Genomic DNA, 14,610 nt, shown 5'->3' with positions numbered 1-14,610 from the left:
AGCAAGGTGGGCGTCAGTGTTTCCTCCCAAGTAGCAAGTGATAGCACAAAAGGAAACGGCCTTAAATTTCACCAGGTGAGGTTTAAATAGGATACTAGGAAAAAATTGAACAAAAGGGTTGTCAGGCAGTGGAGCAGGCTGCCCAGGAAAGTGGTTGAGTCCCCATCCCTTGAGGTATTTAAAGATATTTAGATGTGGTTTTAGGGATATGACTTAGTGATGGACTTGGCAGTGCTGGGTTAACAGTTGAATTTAATGATTTTAAAGATATTTTCCACCCAAAATATTTTTGTTATTCTACAACATGTATCCTATCACTTAGTAATACTCTAGAGTCTTCAATGGTTGTGTAAGAAAAATGTTTCAATCAATTTTTTTTTTCAAGGGTAGATTTTATAGTAGCTGTTCATGTGTATTTTCTTAAAGGGAAAGCTTCCATTTGGAATACAAATTGCACAGCAGAATCTGCTCATTCAGACCTGATTTGCTTGCTTGTATTTTTGTTCAGAATTTTGGGGAGAAGAAGCTGCTTTTAAGGAGTCCTTGCTCAGCTTTTCTTTTAAAAACAAACAAAACCCAACTCCATATAAATGAAAACTATACACAAAACCAACGAAAACCCCAGGAATATTGAAATAACCCTTGTTACAGCTCTGTGTATCCCTCTGGCAAAGGAGGGGCCTGGTGCTGTAAAGCCCCCGGACACTCAGGGTTTAGAGGCTTTGGGTCACACTGCTGAGTGACTTCAGAACCCGGCCTCTTCCTGGCAATGCCCTGTGACAAGCAGCTCTGCTCAATTGCATAACAATGTTTCCTTCGAGTGTAACTATGAGTATTCTGCTTTAAGTTAAACGTCTGTTTTAATCAACTTATTCCTTACTGACTCCGGTTTAATCTGTTTGTGTTTGCCTTGTGTTGCTGCTTTGCCTTCATTTTAAGTTTTCATGGAGGTTCTGAGAGAATCAAGTGTAAAAGCATGGAGTAGAGTTTCTAGGGTAATGATGTGAAGCTTGTCTACATGTAAACTTGCCTCTGTAGGATAAGCCAGAGGAAAAAAGATGCTAAACAATTTTGTTTGGAGATAAATATTTCTAATGATTTTATTTAAGAAATATTTTTAAAAGCACATTTTTAAAAATTGATGGGAGTTAAATGAATGTAGCTAACGTAGGGGAAGACTTCAAGTAGCTTCAAGGGGGAAGTTCCTACCTAGTGGGGGTTGGAAATTCAGAGTTGTGTGACATATGGATCTTCAATTCTCAGAACAAGGAATTGGCAGACAAAAAGTAAAATAACAATAAAAACCACACAACAAACTTTGACTGTAAATGAATCTTAACCTTGCAACTTAGTATGCATCATGATTTTTTAATTTGCTGCTAGGTGTGGTGAAGAAACTGTCATTAATGGTTTCCTCTCTCAAATTGGTCCCAAAAGAACTATACATCTAAGGTTGTGTAACAGATACTTGCTCTGGCTTAACTTCAGACATTGTTAGCATGGTGGTTGTCTCTGTGATTTGCTTTTCAGTTTTTAAACTTGTAATATGAATTGCTTAAGGGAACCTTAAATATTTACATACTTGTAATTTATTTGGTGTATGTGACATGGGAATTGCTCCATATCTCCAGAGAAACTGCTTTTAATGGAAGCTTAGTCTAGCTTGATTGTTACTAGGGGAACTTTCTCTTAAACTCTGCTAACTTTTACTCTTCTTATTTTGCTGCAGTTCAAGTTACTCGTCATCTGCTTTGGATTTTGAGACTGAAAACAAAATAGATCCAGTATTTGATTCACCGAGAATGTCACGGCGTAGTTTACGGTTAGCTGCTGCAGGCCTTGGGAAATCAGATGATGCAGGAAATGATATCCTTCGTGACAGCTCTTACACTGGAAACATATCCTTCAGAGATCAGTCTTCAAAGTAAGCATTTTTTTATCATCACAAGTTAGTTTATTGGTTTGGACTTCAAACATGATAATACAAGCAGAGGTTATCTATTGTTTTGCTTTCTGTGTTTACTGCCATACCTCATGTTCAGTGTGTGGTTTTGGTTTGCAGTGAAGTCCTTGCAGAAGTATGGATGCTTCTTTTAAACCTGATTTGATCTGTCTGGTCATGACAGTGTTAAAATATTGTGGTTGTTTGGTTTGGGTTTGTTTCTGTGGTTTTTTTTTTTTTTCATTTAAAATGAAAATGCAATAATGATTCACATTTGTCCTTGCTCTGTTTCCTAGGACAGTGAAACAACGCAGAAGTATCAATAAACAGGCTGGCAGTGCAAGACATGCACCAAGGAAAAATCTATCCAGCTCTTCCATTTTTAGCCAAAGCAGTTTCAATAGCCATGCCAGTGATGCATCAATGGTGTCCACTGTATTGGATGAGTCTTTGATTCAAGAGCAGACAGAAGTTGATCATTTCTGGGGTAGGTAATCATAGCTGTTGCTCATACCAGACTGTGAAAACTGCTTATGGTTTGGTGTGTATAAACATGTCTCCACATTTTCCCTCGTTTCCCCAACCATTTTTTCTTCCTGCCCTCAAATGTGTGCACGTACTGATTGTTTTGCTGTAGATGTCTGCTTGCTAACATGCCTACTTTAAACCTAACTTACTGGTATAGTCAACATCAGAACATATGGCACAGTCAAGTTACTGTGCCAGGCAAACGTCTAAAATTTTGCAATGGAACACCATAAATTGTATAGATGCAATTATCTGATGTCATTAGTTTCTTCAAAGTAGTAGACTGCAGTATTTACAGAAAGATAAACAGGTAACTTGGCTTCAAAAAGTCAAAGGAAAAGCATTTTCCTTTTTGTTTATAGGCAGAAGTGTGTTTTAACTTAACATACCTTAATCTGAAAGTTTCAAATTAGTGACACTTCAGGATTTCCCTAGAGGGTTTTGTGTGTTGCTGGTTGGGTTGTTTTTTTTCACAAGAAAATGCAAATATGTTTTCCTGGAGCCAACTTTTTCATTAAAAAGGAAAATATGGGAGTTAATTATATAGAGTATTGTCTACTTTAAGTCTTGTGTAGGAGATCACCAGCAACTTAGTATACCTCCCAGTCTAGACTGCTTCTAGTCAGTATGCCTGTGAGCTTCCCAGGGTCCTAATGTAAAGAATTGTTTCAGTCTTAATAGAGCACCTTCTAAACTTTAGATTACCTGGCTCTTAACACAGGATCTTAAAATACGGTAGTACCAAAGTAGTTACCAAGCAACAGAAACAGCATAAGCTTGTAATTAGCTGCTTTAATGTCACATGGGAGCTAAGAAAAGGTGTAGTTGTCATTCATATTATTTTGTCTGCTGCTTCTGTGATAGAATGCCTGTCAGTAACTGTTACCCTGCTATGTTAATGTCTGAATATATGGAACTGTTCATGTGGTGAACTGCAATGTATGGTAAATATTAATCATAAAGTAGCTTTTCTTTGCAGTCTTAAAATTAGTGGAACTTTCAATTTGAGTTAGTGTCTGACACTATAGCTGATTACAGGGCTACTTTATATTTGGAACCAATTATTTTTTTTCTCCTTTTGAAGGTCTTGATGATGAAAGTGACCCTAAAGGTAAATACACTTTCTTTTTTCCTTCCACATGCATTCTAGTTGATGGTAACTAGTGATCTCAAAACTGATGTCAGTGCACTGAATGTCTTACTCTTGGTTTTCTAGGAAGTGATACTACCCTGATGCAGGGAAATGGTGATGTATCAACAGGAGAAACCCAGACCTCAGTGATCAATGGCTACACGTGCAGTGACTGCAGCATGCTTTCCGAACGGAAGGAGGTTCTCACAGCATATTCAGCTTCTCATGTGCCATCTTCCAGAATTTATTCTAGGGATAGGGGCCAGAAACATGCATCTAGTAAGTTATTTTTTCATGTGTTTTATCTGGATAGCAGTGTTACTTGAGTACTTTTCCTGCCCTGCTGAATTTACCAGTAACTGAATTCCAGAGATGAGCTTGTATGAATACCTTTTTCTATATCAGTTGAAACTTTATGTACCTGTCAATTGCTGATACAAAATCATCAGCTTTTTTTTTTCCTTTTTTCTTCTTCCCCCAATACTGCTGCAGGAATTTAACAGTTTCAAAATTAAAATCTTGTGGCATCTTAAGTTATTTCCAAACTGATTTAGAACACAATGGTTTGTTCCAATGAGCAGTTCTCATAAGAAGCTCCTAATTTGGTATTGGATCTGTGTGTCTACTTGAGGGTTTTGATCAGGGCTTCCAGATAATCTTTTTCTGTACAATCTAGTTTCTTTTTTTTCTTATAGGAACTTTCAAGACTGAGCAGAATTGCTACTTCGCAGTGCTTCCCTTGCTTAAGAAATGTTTGAGAGAGAGTTTCCTTTTCCCTTTTTCTCTCCTCATTTAATCTTGCAGCTTAGAGTGTTTTTGGAAAGTAAAGCTTAACTACTTAAAAATTGAACTCCAAAGGGAAAAACTGATTCCAAATAGACTGCTGTAAACAAGGTACTGCCTTTCCAAGGCAATCTCTTCTATGGATGGTTGTCCTCAGTGCCTTGACTGTGTCTGCCTCTTGCATACCATCTTGAATTTCTTGATTGTTGGTAGTCCTCAGTTATCAGGATGTTTCTTGAGTGACCTTGAATTAGAAAAGAATCAATTTTAGGCTTCTTTCGGTGTTATTCTTGAGTGAAATAAGGTGTAACTTCAAATGCTTTGAGTCAAATATATTTTTTTAAATATGCAGCATAGGTAGGAATTCTGTTGGCATGATGAACAAACACTGACATTATCCAAGAACTGTTTCTTGTGCTCCTGAGTTTCTGTTCATATAGGAGCATTTTGCAAGGAACTCATCTGTGTACATCCCTTTGAACTTTGGTCAATAATTTTCTGTTAACCTTGAGGAGTCTGGGGGAAGGGGCACAATCATGGCAGCTTTTTGCAGTCTGGCTGGGAAAGCAGCAGTATGGAGGAGTGCAGCTTTGTTCCATGGCTCTGAAGCAGGGAGTATCTCTAGCATTTGATGCAGACCACTGCATTAACTTCCTCCAGTGGAAAGACAGAAGAGGAAAAGTTCTTGCTTTTTCAGATCCAAAATAGGGATTTAGTTTTTCTCTTGGTTGCTGAGACCCAGAAAATGGGTATCAACAGCTCACATAATTAAGAAGTCTTTGAGTTTTCTAAGCAAGGAATTAATAGCTATGTAGAGTTCTTAATTCTCACAAAGAAAATTGTTCTCTTGCTGAAGCAATACATCTGTCTTGAAGGCATTTTCCCTCAGATGTGTAATTCTTAAAAGAGCTTTGCTGTAATATCTACTGCATCCAGTCTTTTCAAACCACACTTATTGAAGGTTCATACACCTGGCTAAACCAGGGCTTCCCACACTTCATCCTCACTCTTCCCCAAGCCAGTGGTCACCAGAGAAGAGAAATAAATTTTCCTGTAGGTGAATAATTTGTATTTGCACTGTTTTTTTTTTCACTAGGAGGAACCTATTTCTACATGAGTAAGATTCTGCGATTGGTCAAAAATGCTGCAACATCGTTTGCATCACTATTAGTGCAACTATTTCAAATGGTTTGGCTGAAGCTGGGTTATGAATTTAAAGGTACCTTTTCAGTTGTCATCTTTGGTCTCCACACAAAGCCAGAGTGTGTGTGCTGGGTTTCTTCTTCTTGCAGCCTCCATCTTTGGCACTACAGTGGTTCTTTTCTAGTCTTTTGGCTGGCTCCTGTCTCTTCCTTTTCTATCTCAGTGGTGCTACTCTTTTCATACTTTGCCCCTGTTTTTGAACCTTTAGGATTCACATGTGTGAGATCTGTTACAGTTAAGAGTCTCGTGCTGATTTTTACTAGGAAGTTGTAGAAGGAAATGTTGAGATTAAGTAACTTTTTTTTTTTTTAAACTTATGTGACGTGCTAAGTGACAAATCCTAACTTTTCAATGTCTTTAGGTCAAGACTCTCTTGTCCTTAAGCCCTAAAGCTTGATGAGATCTGTCTAGCAAAACTAAAACTGACATCATCACTCTGCAATACTCTGCACATCTTGTTTTCCCTGACAAGTTCAATTCTTTGGTGCTTTCTCTTCTATGATAACGTGATCTACAACTGAAGTTAAATTGCCTTAGGCAGAAGGTTACTGTTTTTCATGTGTGACTAAAACTTTCTTCTATTCTCTCTGCCTCAGTGCCTTGTAACTTGCTAATGCTCTCTCCTCAGTCTTTTAAGATCTCTGGTAAGCAGTACAAGGGTGTAAAGTTTGGCTGGTTTGACAGAATGGTGGGAACAGGGACTCTTCATTTGATGAGCTGTTACCTAAAGGCTTTTTACTAACTTTGCCATATGAAAAGAAGCAGAAAAACTTTTTGAATGAAAAGACCCTCTGTTATTTAAAGAAGGAAAAAAAATACTGCATACAGAGTAGGCTTCTTCTGTGATAACTTCTCATATTTCCTGTAATGTGGCTTTAATAGTGAACCAGGCCAGTTGAGCTAAAATCTGCATATGGGAAAGGCTTTGAACTTGAGAGTTACATTCCATGTATTTTTTTTTAATGTGTTGCAGCTCACTCAGATTACTGTGGAAGCATGAATGTGAAGGAGTTTTATAGAGAAGACAGCCATCTGGGTGTCAGTGAGGAGTCAATATGTAAGTATAATGATTGATGTTGTCTCTTAGCCTTGGGCTGTACACCAGGTTGTTGTAATGTCAGATGCACCATGACTTTATGGAAGCTACAAAGTGAATGTTTGGTTTGCAACTTAGATGTAGGGGAGAGAATGGTGATTGCCTGGTGTACTGTAGTATTTCCCCAACCAAGTTTTAGTCCACTGAAGTTTGCTTTTGTTGATACCTGATATTATGAAGTAGAGTTGTTTAAGTTATCTTTGTCCCATTAATCGACTGTTACCACAACCAACAGGTGATGACTGTAAGGGGAAGAAACATCTTGAAATACACACCACAGACCACATGCAATCCTCATGGGCTCAAAGGGTAGCAAGGACCATTTGGCACACCTTTTCTTATGCAGGTTGACTTGGACATTTTTTTTTCTTTTGCTTTTATTTTGCATTGCAATCTCACAATGTTAATAATACATTTTGTTTTGGTTTAGTTTGGTTTTTTAACCTTCATGTATCAAAGTAGATGAAAAATGGGAAGTGTCTAGAAAATTAACACCTTTCCTATTTGAGTTCCTGCTCTGATCCTGGCTTTTGTACAAGCTTGGCAGACTGCTTACCTATTTGAGAAAACAAGGTGTAGGTACAGCACACTCCTTACATGTTAGAAAGAGTGAGTCAGATGGTTAACTGATTGTATTGTGGGGAAGTGTGTTGTCTCTGTAGAGTTGAAAAGCTGCCTTTAAATGAAAGCAAGATATGAGGTATTGATATGCAGATTATTTGAATAAAGGGTTTTTAACATTTTATTTTTGTTCTAGTGATTAGTCAATTTTTACAGGAATCTTATATAGGGATAGAACCTTCCCTGTGAGCTGAGCGTTCCCTAGCTTGAATGACAGAGGCATCAAGAATCTGTTGAGTGCTCTTTATTCAGCAAAGGAAAATGATTTGAGACACTTCAGTCACCTAAATGCTTTGCAAAATATTGGGTTGGTATATCTATAATCCCTCAGATTAACCCAGACATGTCTGCTAATATAAAAATGTAGGATTTTTCTCTAAATGTTTGTTGTGTAGTTTGTTCTGTAGAACGAACAGTCCTAGTCACTGATATAGTAACTGTTGGTTGCAGTGGGCTTTAAGTTAGAGCATTTTGTTATAGTGCATTGGTTTCTTTTTTTGTTGTTATGGGTTTTCTTCTTTTTAAGAGACTCAAAACTGACATACTGAAGATCCTTGGGAACATTCAGCTTAATGAAGATTGACTGCTTGTAACTTTTAGTAGGGAATATTTTCTATTATCAGTATTTCGTAGACATTATTTAATTCTTTTACTAGGATTTAAAATTTGAATTGTTCCCTCTTCTATACATAAGCCTAGATAATAGTCTTGTAATTTAAAATTAATAAGATGCTTTTAAAGTGATGTGCTTAGACCTTTTTTATGATAGTAAATTTTTTTTTTGCTATTCTCTATTACACTTGGCATGGCATTGTTAGCTAAACATGCTGCAAAATGCAACTTTTTATTTAGGAAAAGTGATATTCTAACTGCACAGATGCTGTTGATTATTCTGTTTATACATGAGAAATATGTTTCTAAGTTGTCTTGGTTTTACTTGGCTCCATATTTATTAGGGTCTTGCTTTGCTTTTAAGTAGCGGAGAACCCAGTTTGTAGATTACTGAGAGGTATGGTTTCCAATTATGCAGAACATGGAGGCCGTTTTACTGCAGGTTCTGCAAAAGAACCTTAAATTCAATTATGTATTTTACCACAGAGTTAATTTGTTACAATCCAGGTTACTTTATGGTTCACGTGTTGCGAACAGTGGGAGCAACAGGATGGCTTGTGTCTCAGAAGGTGGTGTCTCTACTTTGGCTGGCCATTCTTTCTCCAGGTTACTATCCTTATCTGTGTCTGCATTGCCTGTTCTTTTTGACAACCTAGGAACCTGCAGTGTGTGGCTTACACTAATTCATCTGTGCTTAGGCTGTAGCTCTTGTGTCTGGAAATGCACGATACTTTATTTTCTTTACTGACCAAAATAAATGCTTAATGAGAAGGTATATTTCTGTTCTTAGGCAACATGGGAGGCTAACCAGATGGTTTCATAAGGGAATAAGTCTGAATAGTGCAGACTATGGGGTGTGGAGAGCAAAGGGGTGGGTTTGGTTTGGTTTGGTAGTCACTCCAATCTTGGTATTCCTCTTAGTGAAAACTGATGTTGCTGATCTGTGCATTTCTTGAAAGATACTGAGGTCTAAAGCGTGTGGTAACTTCAATTCAAATATTAATACTGAACTTCTGCAAGATAACATTGTTGTAACAAATGACCATTCCATCTTTTTGCATGGCTGTTGGGTTTGTTTAGTAGCTGATACTATAATGCTGTCATATTTGTGATATCTAGATGTTAATATGCTGCATGTGTTGCCTGTGTTCCTGCATTTCTCTGCTGTTCAAAGTATTCTTGGCCACAGCTGCATGTCTGTCTGCTCAGTTTCTTTGAACATCTGCCCCAGTAATTACATATCACACTGCCACTTTTGTCTTCTAGGGAGGGCAGCTTCTGGCATGGTCAGGTTGCTTAGAACTGGGTGGTATCAACTTGTTACTTTGATGTCTTTGCTCAAGGTGTTTCTTCTAAGAAGGTGTGTATCTGTGGGGAAAAAATGTGAGCAAATTATTTACCCAGCAATAATATGGTAAATTTATTGTTTCTTTTAAACTTTTGGCTCTCTTTCTCTAGATGCCTTCCAAAGATCTACAAACAGTTACTGTTTCTTATCCCACTCCTGTTTCTCCTAGGTATGTGCTAGTTATAATACAACTATGTGTATGCTTACTACAGCTGTTCTAAAATAACATTGTAGTTGAACTTTGGGTTTATGAAGAAGATGCAGAAGCAAAAAAGAATGTGTTTTGAAAAGGGCAGTAATCCAAGTTTCTAAAGTCCTGACAAGTCAGTGGACTTTCTCTTGCCAGGATAAGAATACCCTTGGTTTAAGTTCAGAGCTCTTTACACAGCTGTTCTTTACACTGAAGTTCTTTATTATTTACCTCCCTTCATAGGTTTAACATTGTACTGTGTACTGATTTCTTTAATAGTTACTGATCTCCATAGAAGTGTGGTTCTTCTACCAACTCATCCTAAGTCTTTCCTATGCTCTAGACCATGATTTAGTTGCTTAAAAGACTGCTATCTAGACTGGTTAGTTGACAATCTTCTAGGCCAGCTCTCTGCTTGGAAATAAGCTCAGTTTAAAATATTTATTGGAAGTGGAGGGCCATTTCTGAAAAGCAGTTTCATATTTTTGTATATCCTAAAAAAACTTGTAGCTACTTTGGAGAGAAGATAAAGCTTCTCAGAAACTTACAGTGGGTATTAGAAGCCCCCCCTGTATTAGGGAGACTGAGAAAGAAAGCAGCTATGTAGAATAAGTTGCTACTTTTCACTGAGATGACAAAAATAAGTGTAGTCCTTGTGAAATGCTTCCATGGAAACCCAGCTTTCCTCCAGCTTTTATTAGGTATTATGCAATGTGGTCTGTAGTAAGTAGAGTATAAGGCAAGATGTTTTCCATTGAGATTAAAGCAATATTTGTGTCTGCCTTCAGTCAGCATGGCCTGTCTCAAATGAGATCTGGGGCCTAGGGAAGCAGCAGTATGAGATTAAGGATATATCATGATGGCAAAGTGCAAGTTGGCAGCTATACAGCTGTGTCAGTGTTACTAATGGATGTTCCCTAATTTTCTTGAGTGCTTGACTTTAAAATTGTGAAGCTGTCTCTTCCTGATTTTTACTTAGATTGGGGTAGTGTCCACTCTAACATCTGCTTTGCAAACTGCAGGTGGCTTGTGTCTTTAAGAAGATAATTTGTAGCTCAAGGGGTCTTTTTGCTTTTTGTTTCTGATCTAGGTATTTGGTACTGGGGGTTTGGTGGCTTCATTTCATTACTACCTTCATTTAACTGGACAAGAAGTGACAGAATACAGGGAATAGATGACTCTGTTTATGTTCCTGAACCAGAGGCTGATTCTTTTCACTCTGTGCAACCTCCAAAGGTGAGAGGGAACAATCTAGGGAAGAACTTTTGTATCTTTTAAGACTTCTTAATTCCCATAACTCCAATATTTTGCAACATCTACTTCACAGACAATGGTAATGTTAATAAAGCTCTTGATTTAGATATATATTTTTTAAAATTTTTATACCTTAGGATACCATGGATACAACTTTTGATTCTGGTCGTATACAAGATCTGGAAAAGCAACTGGCCTTCATATCTGACAGATGCCATCTCCATGATGAACAATACAGCAAAGTGATGCTTCTGCTCCACAATCTTCAAGATCAGGTTGCCCAGATGAGTGACAAAAGTGAAACATTGATACTAATAAAAAATGTGATGAGTCAACATCTTAAAGATGTGAAATTGGAGGGCAAGGTAAGACAGTTATTGATGCTCTCTGATACAGATTGAAGTATTATGTTTTAATAATTCAGATTAATAGTGATTTGAATTCAAGATTTTTTCTCTTAGATAATTTATTGATAGGTAGTAAAAGCCAGGCAGTAGTCACTGGCTTTTCTTCCTCCTTTGTAATTGTTAACAAGAAATAATTCCAGATAGGTTGTCAAAAGTAGAATCTTAAATTTCTGAAAGGCAGTTGGATTTATTCTGTTTTCATAGACAGAAAGAAGACTTTTAGGAAGGACTATTGACAAAGAAGGGGTAAACTTCCATGTGTATAACTCCTACTACTGCTGAGTCGTGCCTTTGTATTTTTTAGATTCTCTAATTTCTCACATTACCTGGAGAATAAGTCACTTAAACAGTCACAGAATTAAATAAAAATTATGCTTTGCAGAAAATCTCAATTATGCCATTTGTACTCAGAAAGAAACACCACCTTTTTCTTCCCTGTTTAAGAGTGACTTCCTGGCTTCTCATCAAGAGCATGAGCTGCGTATCCAGACACTGGAAAACCTTCTTGGAAAACTCTCAGCTGAATCCAAGGTATTGATATTTAGCCTTGCTAATGTTCTGTAATTATAACCCACTGATAAAACAGACTAAGGATTTTTTTGTTGGCTCTCCCAAACTCCATTTTTCTTTACTCTAGCTATTACAGTTATTTGGAGAAAGGTTCAGTTATTATTAAAAATTACTCCTTATTCCAGTGAGGCAGTTCTATTTGAAACTAAAGTCTTCTTATAATAAAGCACAAGCCTAAGTGTGGTACAGGTGTTGGTCTATATACACAATCCTGTATAGATGATGCTAAAACATGTAATTTTCATTTAACATTCTTTATCCTATTTCCTGTGACTTATGTTTCTTTGTATATGTTAAAATTAAATTCTGTATTTTTTAGGACATCCAGAAGCAGCTTGACATAGCCAAAACAAAAACAGTGAGGTAAGTGCTTTTTAAATACATTTTACTATTTCAGTCCTGATGCTGGCTGATGGTGATAAACATGTTGTGCTTAGAAATACAACAGTCCTTTTCTTTGTGTCAGTTAACTGACCTTAAGAGTTTGTATTGTCAGCAGGACTACTTCTGTCTTATCACAGACTTTTAGCTGTGTTGCCAGTCAGCATCAGGCCCACATCCAGTGTGTGAGCAGTCCTGCATCTGCATTTTGTACCAGAGAAGGCTGTTTATATAGAAGAAAAGAAGTGACTCCTCATTCTCTTATCAATGCATTAGAATTTTTCCTCAGAACTGTTTAGTGGAATATACATTAACTACTTTGATAGGCTTTATATTTAACTCTTGAGTTGTGTCAATTCTAACCTTGGTTCTGGTTTGTCATCTATACTACTATCCACTCATGGATTGTATAATATCAGGATAAAAACTGCAGCACTTCACTAAGTAGTTTCCACATTGGAAGGAGGAAAAGAAACACATTATTTTCTGATTTAAATCTAAATGAAAAATGGCTTCAGAATGATGACTGATACTTTTTTCACTAGCATGCACTGAGCACTATGTATTGCTCATACCTCCTGCTACTTAAGTTCAACTTGACATCTGCCTCCAAAATTACTCTGATTTAAGGGAACCCATGGCAACTCTGCCCAGTGGCAATGAATATTTACTGGTTTGCCAGGAACCTTAAATTCCCAAAAACTTGTTACCTGGTGATGCTCTGAAGTCATCACTGCTGAATTTGTTTACAACTTCAAAATACTTCACTTTGAAGATATTAATCCTAAGTATGCCTTAAATAAACTCCCCAAGGAGCTGCAAGGTTACAGTGTCTATCATGGTGCATATCTGAAGTAGGAAAGTACTTTGTATTAGACAAGTATATTCTTACCCCTTCAGAATTTGATGGAACTACCTCTCCCTAATTATTGACTTCTTGTTTTTGGCAGAGATGATGATGACCATAATCAGCTTTTGTCCAAAGTTAAACAGCTAGAACTGGAGTTGTCTCGGATGAAATCAGAGCTGTTAGCTGTGGAAAGTGTGAAGACAAGCTGTGAGAAAATAGATGCCATTCATGAAAAAGTAGGTTCTGTAACTGTCCCAGTAAGATTTGGTTTTACTTGATTTAGTTCCCCAACTTTCTTGAAATGCACTGCAATAAATAATGTGGGTGTGGTATTAATTAATCTTAAAGAATGATAGTGTTTTATGTAGTGGTACTGTATTTTTTTTTCCATTATGCATAACATTTTACTAGACAAGAGTTTATGGCTTGTTTCTCCAATGGCAGGGCTTTCTGAATTTATATGATGCCATAACCATTCTGTATACAGTACTTTGCTGCTCTTACTGCTGTATTTTGCCTAACATATGGAAATGTGGAAAGGAAACTTGAGTAAAAACAAGTTAGATTTATGATCTGATAGTTGTTTCTTAAAAAATCAGGCTTAAAATCTTATGAAGCATTTTGTGAGGTCTGACTAGAATGTAGACAAGAAAATACAGCAATAACTATTGGCACAGGATAATCAGCTGACTAAAATAGGCTCAAATCTGATCCAGCTATTTTGTATGCAAACCTGGCATACCATCAGCGAGTGATTAAGCAGTTTGCTTAATGAGGCCTAACAAATACACTGCTTCCTTTAGAGTTGCCATGCAGCCTTCTTTGAACTGTCACAGCCAAGTTTTTTATTGTGAAGTGTTGGACCTCTAATGTAGACTGCACAGTTTGCTTGGGTTCCAAATGTGTCAAGTTTGCCAAACCAATGAAGCATCCAGGTTGGCCATACAGTTAGTTCAGAGTAAGTCAGCATAGTTAAATCTCATTTGTAAGCTGGACTTCTGTGTAGTGCTGAATGTATGGATTGATTTCACGTGTGCCAGTTATCTATATTGTGGTTCTTAATGGTTTATAAAGAATAAATGGTTCTCAGTGGTTTATAAAGAATAATCTTGTCTATTATAATTAACTACTTCTACTAGGTAGATGCCCAGGTCAAAGAATCTGTCAAGCTAATGCTCTTTGGTGATCAACAAGAAGACTTCCCTGAATCTCTTCTCCAATGGATTACATCCAATTTTGTGAGCAGAGATGATCTGCAGACTTCGCTGCGGGAGCTCGAGTTGCAGATCCTCAAGAATATTTCCCTCCATCTGTCTGTTACAAACCAAAAGCTAACATCAGAAGTGGTAACAAATGCTGTGACTAATGCAGGGATTTCTGGAATCACGGAAGCGGTGAGTTTAAGTTCCACTAAAGCTGTGGAGAGTCCTTTTTTAGGCATTTTGTAGAGCATGGCTGCCAATGTAGATGTTAATGACTTTAGGAGGCATTTGGAACATGAACTGAAATGGGGGAAACCACAAAAGATGCTTGGTCAAATGTATTCTTAGAGGACTGCTTATTGCCTGCTGTGAGGTTTTTTTCCCAAAGGCTGTTATCTTAAACTGAAGAATTCTCAAAAAGAATATACCAAAGAAATGCATCTCAGGGTCTTGGGAAGGTGGGGGAAAAAATGTAACTCTGAAAGAAAATA

General features: G+C 37.2%; 1 protein-coding gene across 11 annotated transcripts in view; it reads left to right on the top strand.

The window, feature by feature from the left end:
• SUN1 (Sad1 and UNC84 domain containing 1) overlaps positions 1 to 14,610 on the top strand; it is a 34,993-nt gene that overhangs the window by 16,016 nt on the left and 4,367 nt on the right. For 7 of the 11 annotated variants that reach the window (XM_030460190.1, XM_030460191.1, XM_030460195.1 and 4 more), the window contains 16 exons: positions 1,730 to 1,924; positions 2,239 to 2,429; positions 3,555 to 3,581; positions 3,687 to 3,881; positions 5,482 to 5,604; positions 6,562 to 6,645; positions 6,920 to 7,030; positions 8,425 to 8,523; positions 9,184 to 9,277; positions 9,376 to 9,434; positions 10,546 to 10,691; positions 10,847 to 11,074; positions 11,561 to 11,647; positions 12,006 to 12,049; positions 13,018 to 13,153; positions 14,057 to 14,311. In XM_030460190.1, the coding sequence (XP_030316050.1) occupies positions 1,730 to 1,924; positions 2,239 to 2,429; positions 3,555 to 3,581; positions 3,687 to 3,881; positions 5,482 to 5,604; positions 6,562 to 6,645; positions 6,920 to 7,030; positions 8,425 to 8,523; positions 9,184 to 9,277; positions 9,376 to 9,434; positions 10,546 to 10,691; positions 10,847 to 11,074; positions 11,561 to 11,647; positions 12,006 to 12,049; positions 13,018 to 13,153; positions 14,057 to 14,311 (2,074 nt within the window). The remainder of the gene's footprint in view (positions 1 to 1,729; positions 1,925 to 2,238; positions 2,430 to 3,554; positions 3,582 to 3,686; positions 3,882 to 5,481; positions 5,605 to 6,561; positions 6,646 to 6,919; positions 7,031 to 8,424; positions 8,524 to 9,183; positions 9,278 to 9,375; positions 9,435 to 10,545; positions 10,692 to 10,846; positions 11,075 to 11,560; positions 11,648 to 12,005; positions 12,050 to 13,017; positions 13,154 to 14,056; positions 14,312 to 14,610) is intronic. The other 4 variants (XM_030460196.1, XM_030460197.1, XM_030460194.1 and 1 more) reach the window with 3 other exon arrangements.

The sequence above is a fragment of the Calypte anna genome, chromosome 14 (genome assembly GCF_003957555.1).
Source record: "Calypte anna isolate BGI_N300 chromosome 14, bCalAnn1_v1.p, whole genome shotgun sequence".
Lineage (NCBI taxonomy): Eukaryota > Metazoa > Chordata > Aves > Apodiformes > Trochilidae > Calypte > Calypte anna.
This window is presented reverse-complemented; position numbering and strand designations above follow the sequence as displayed.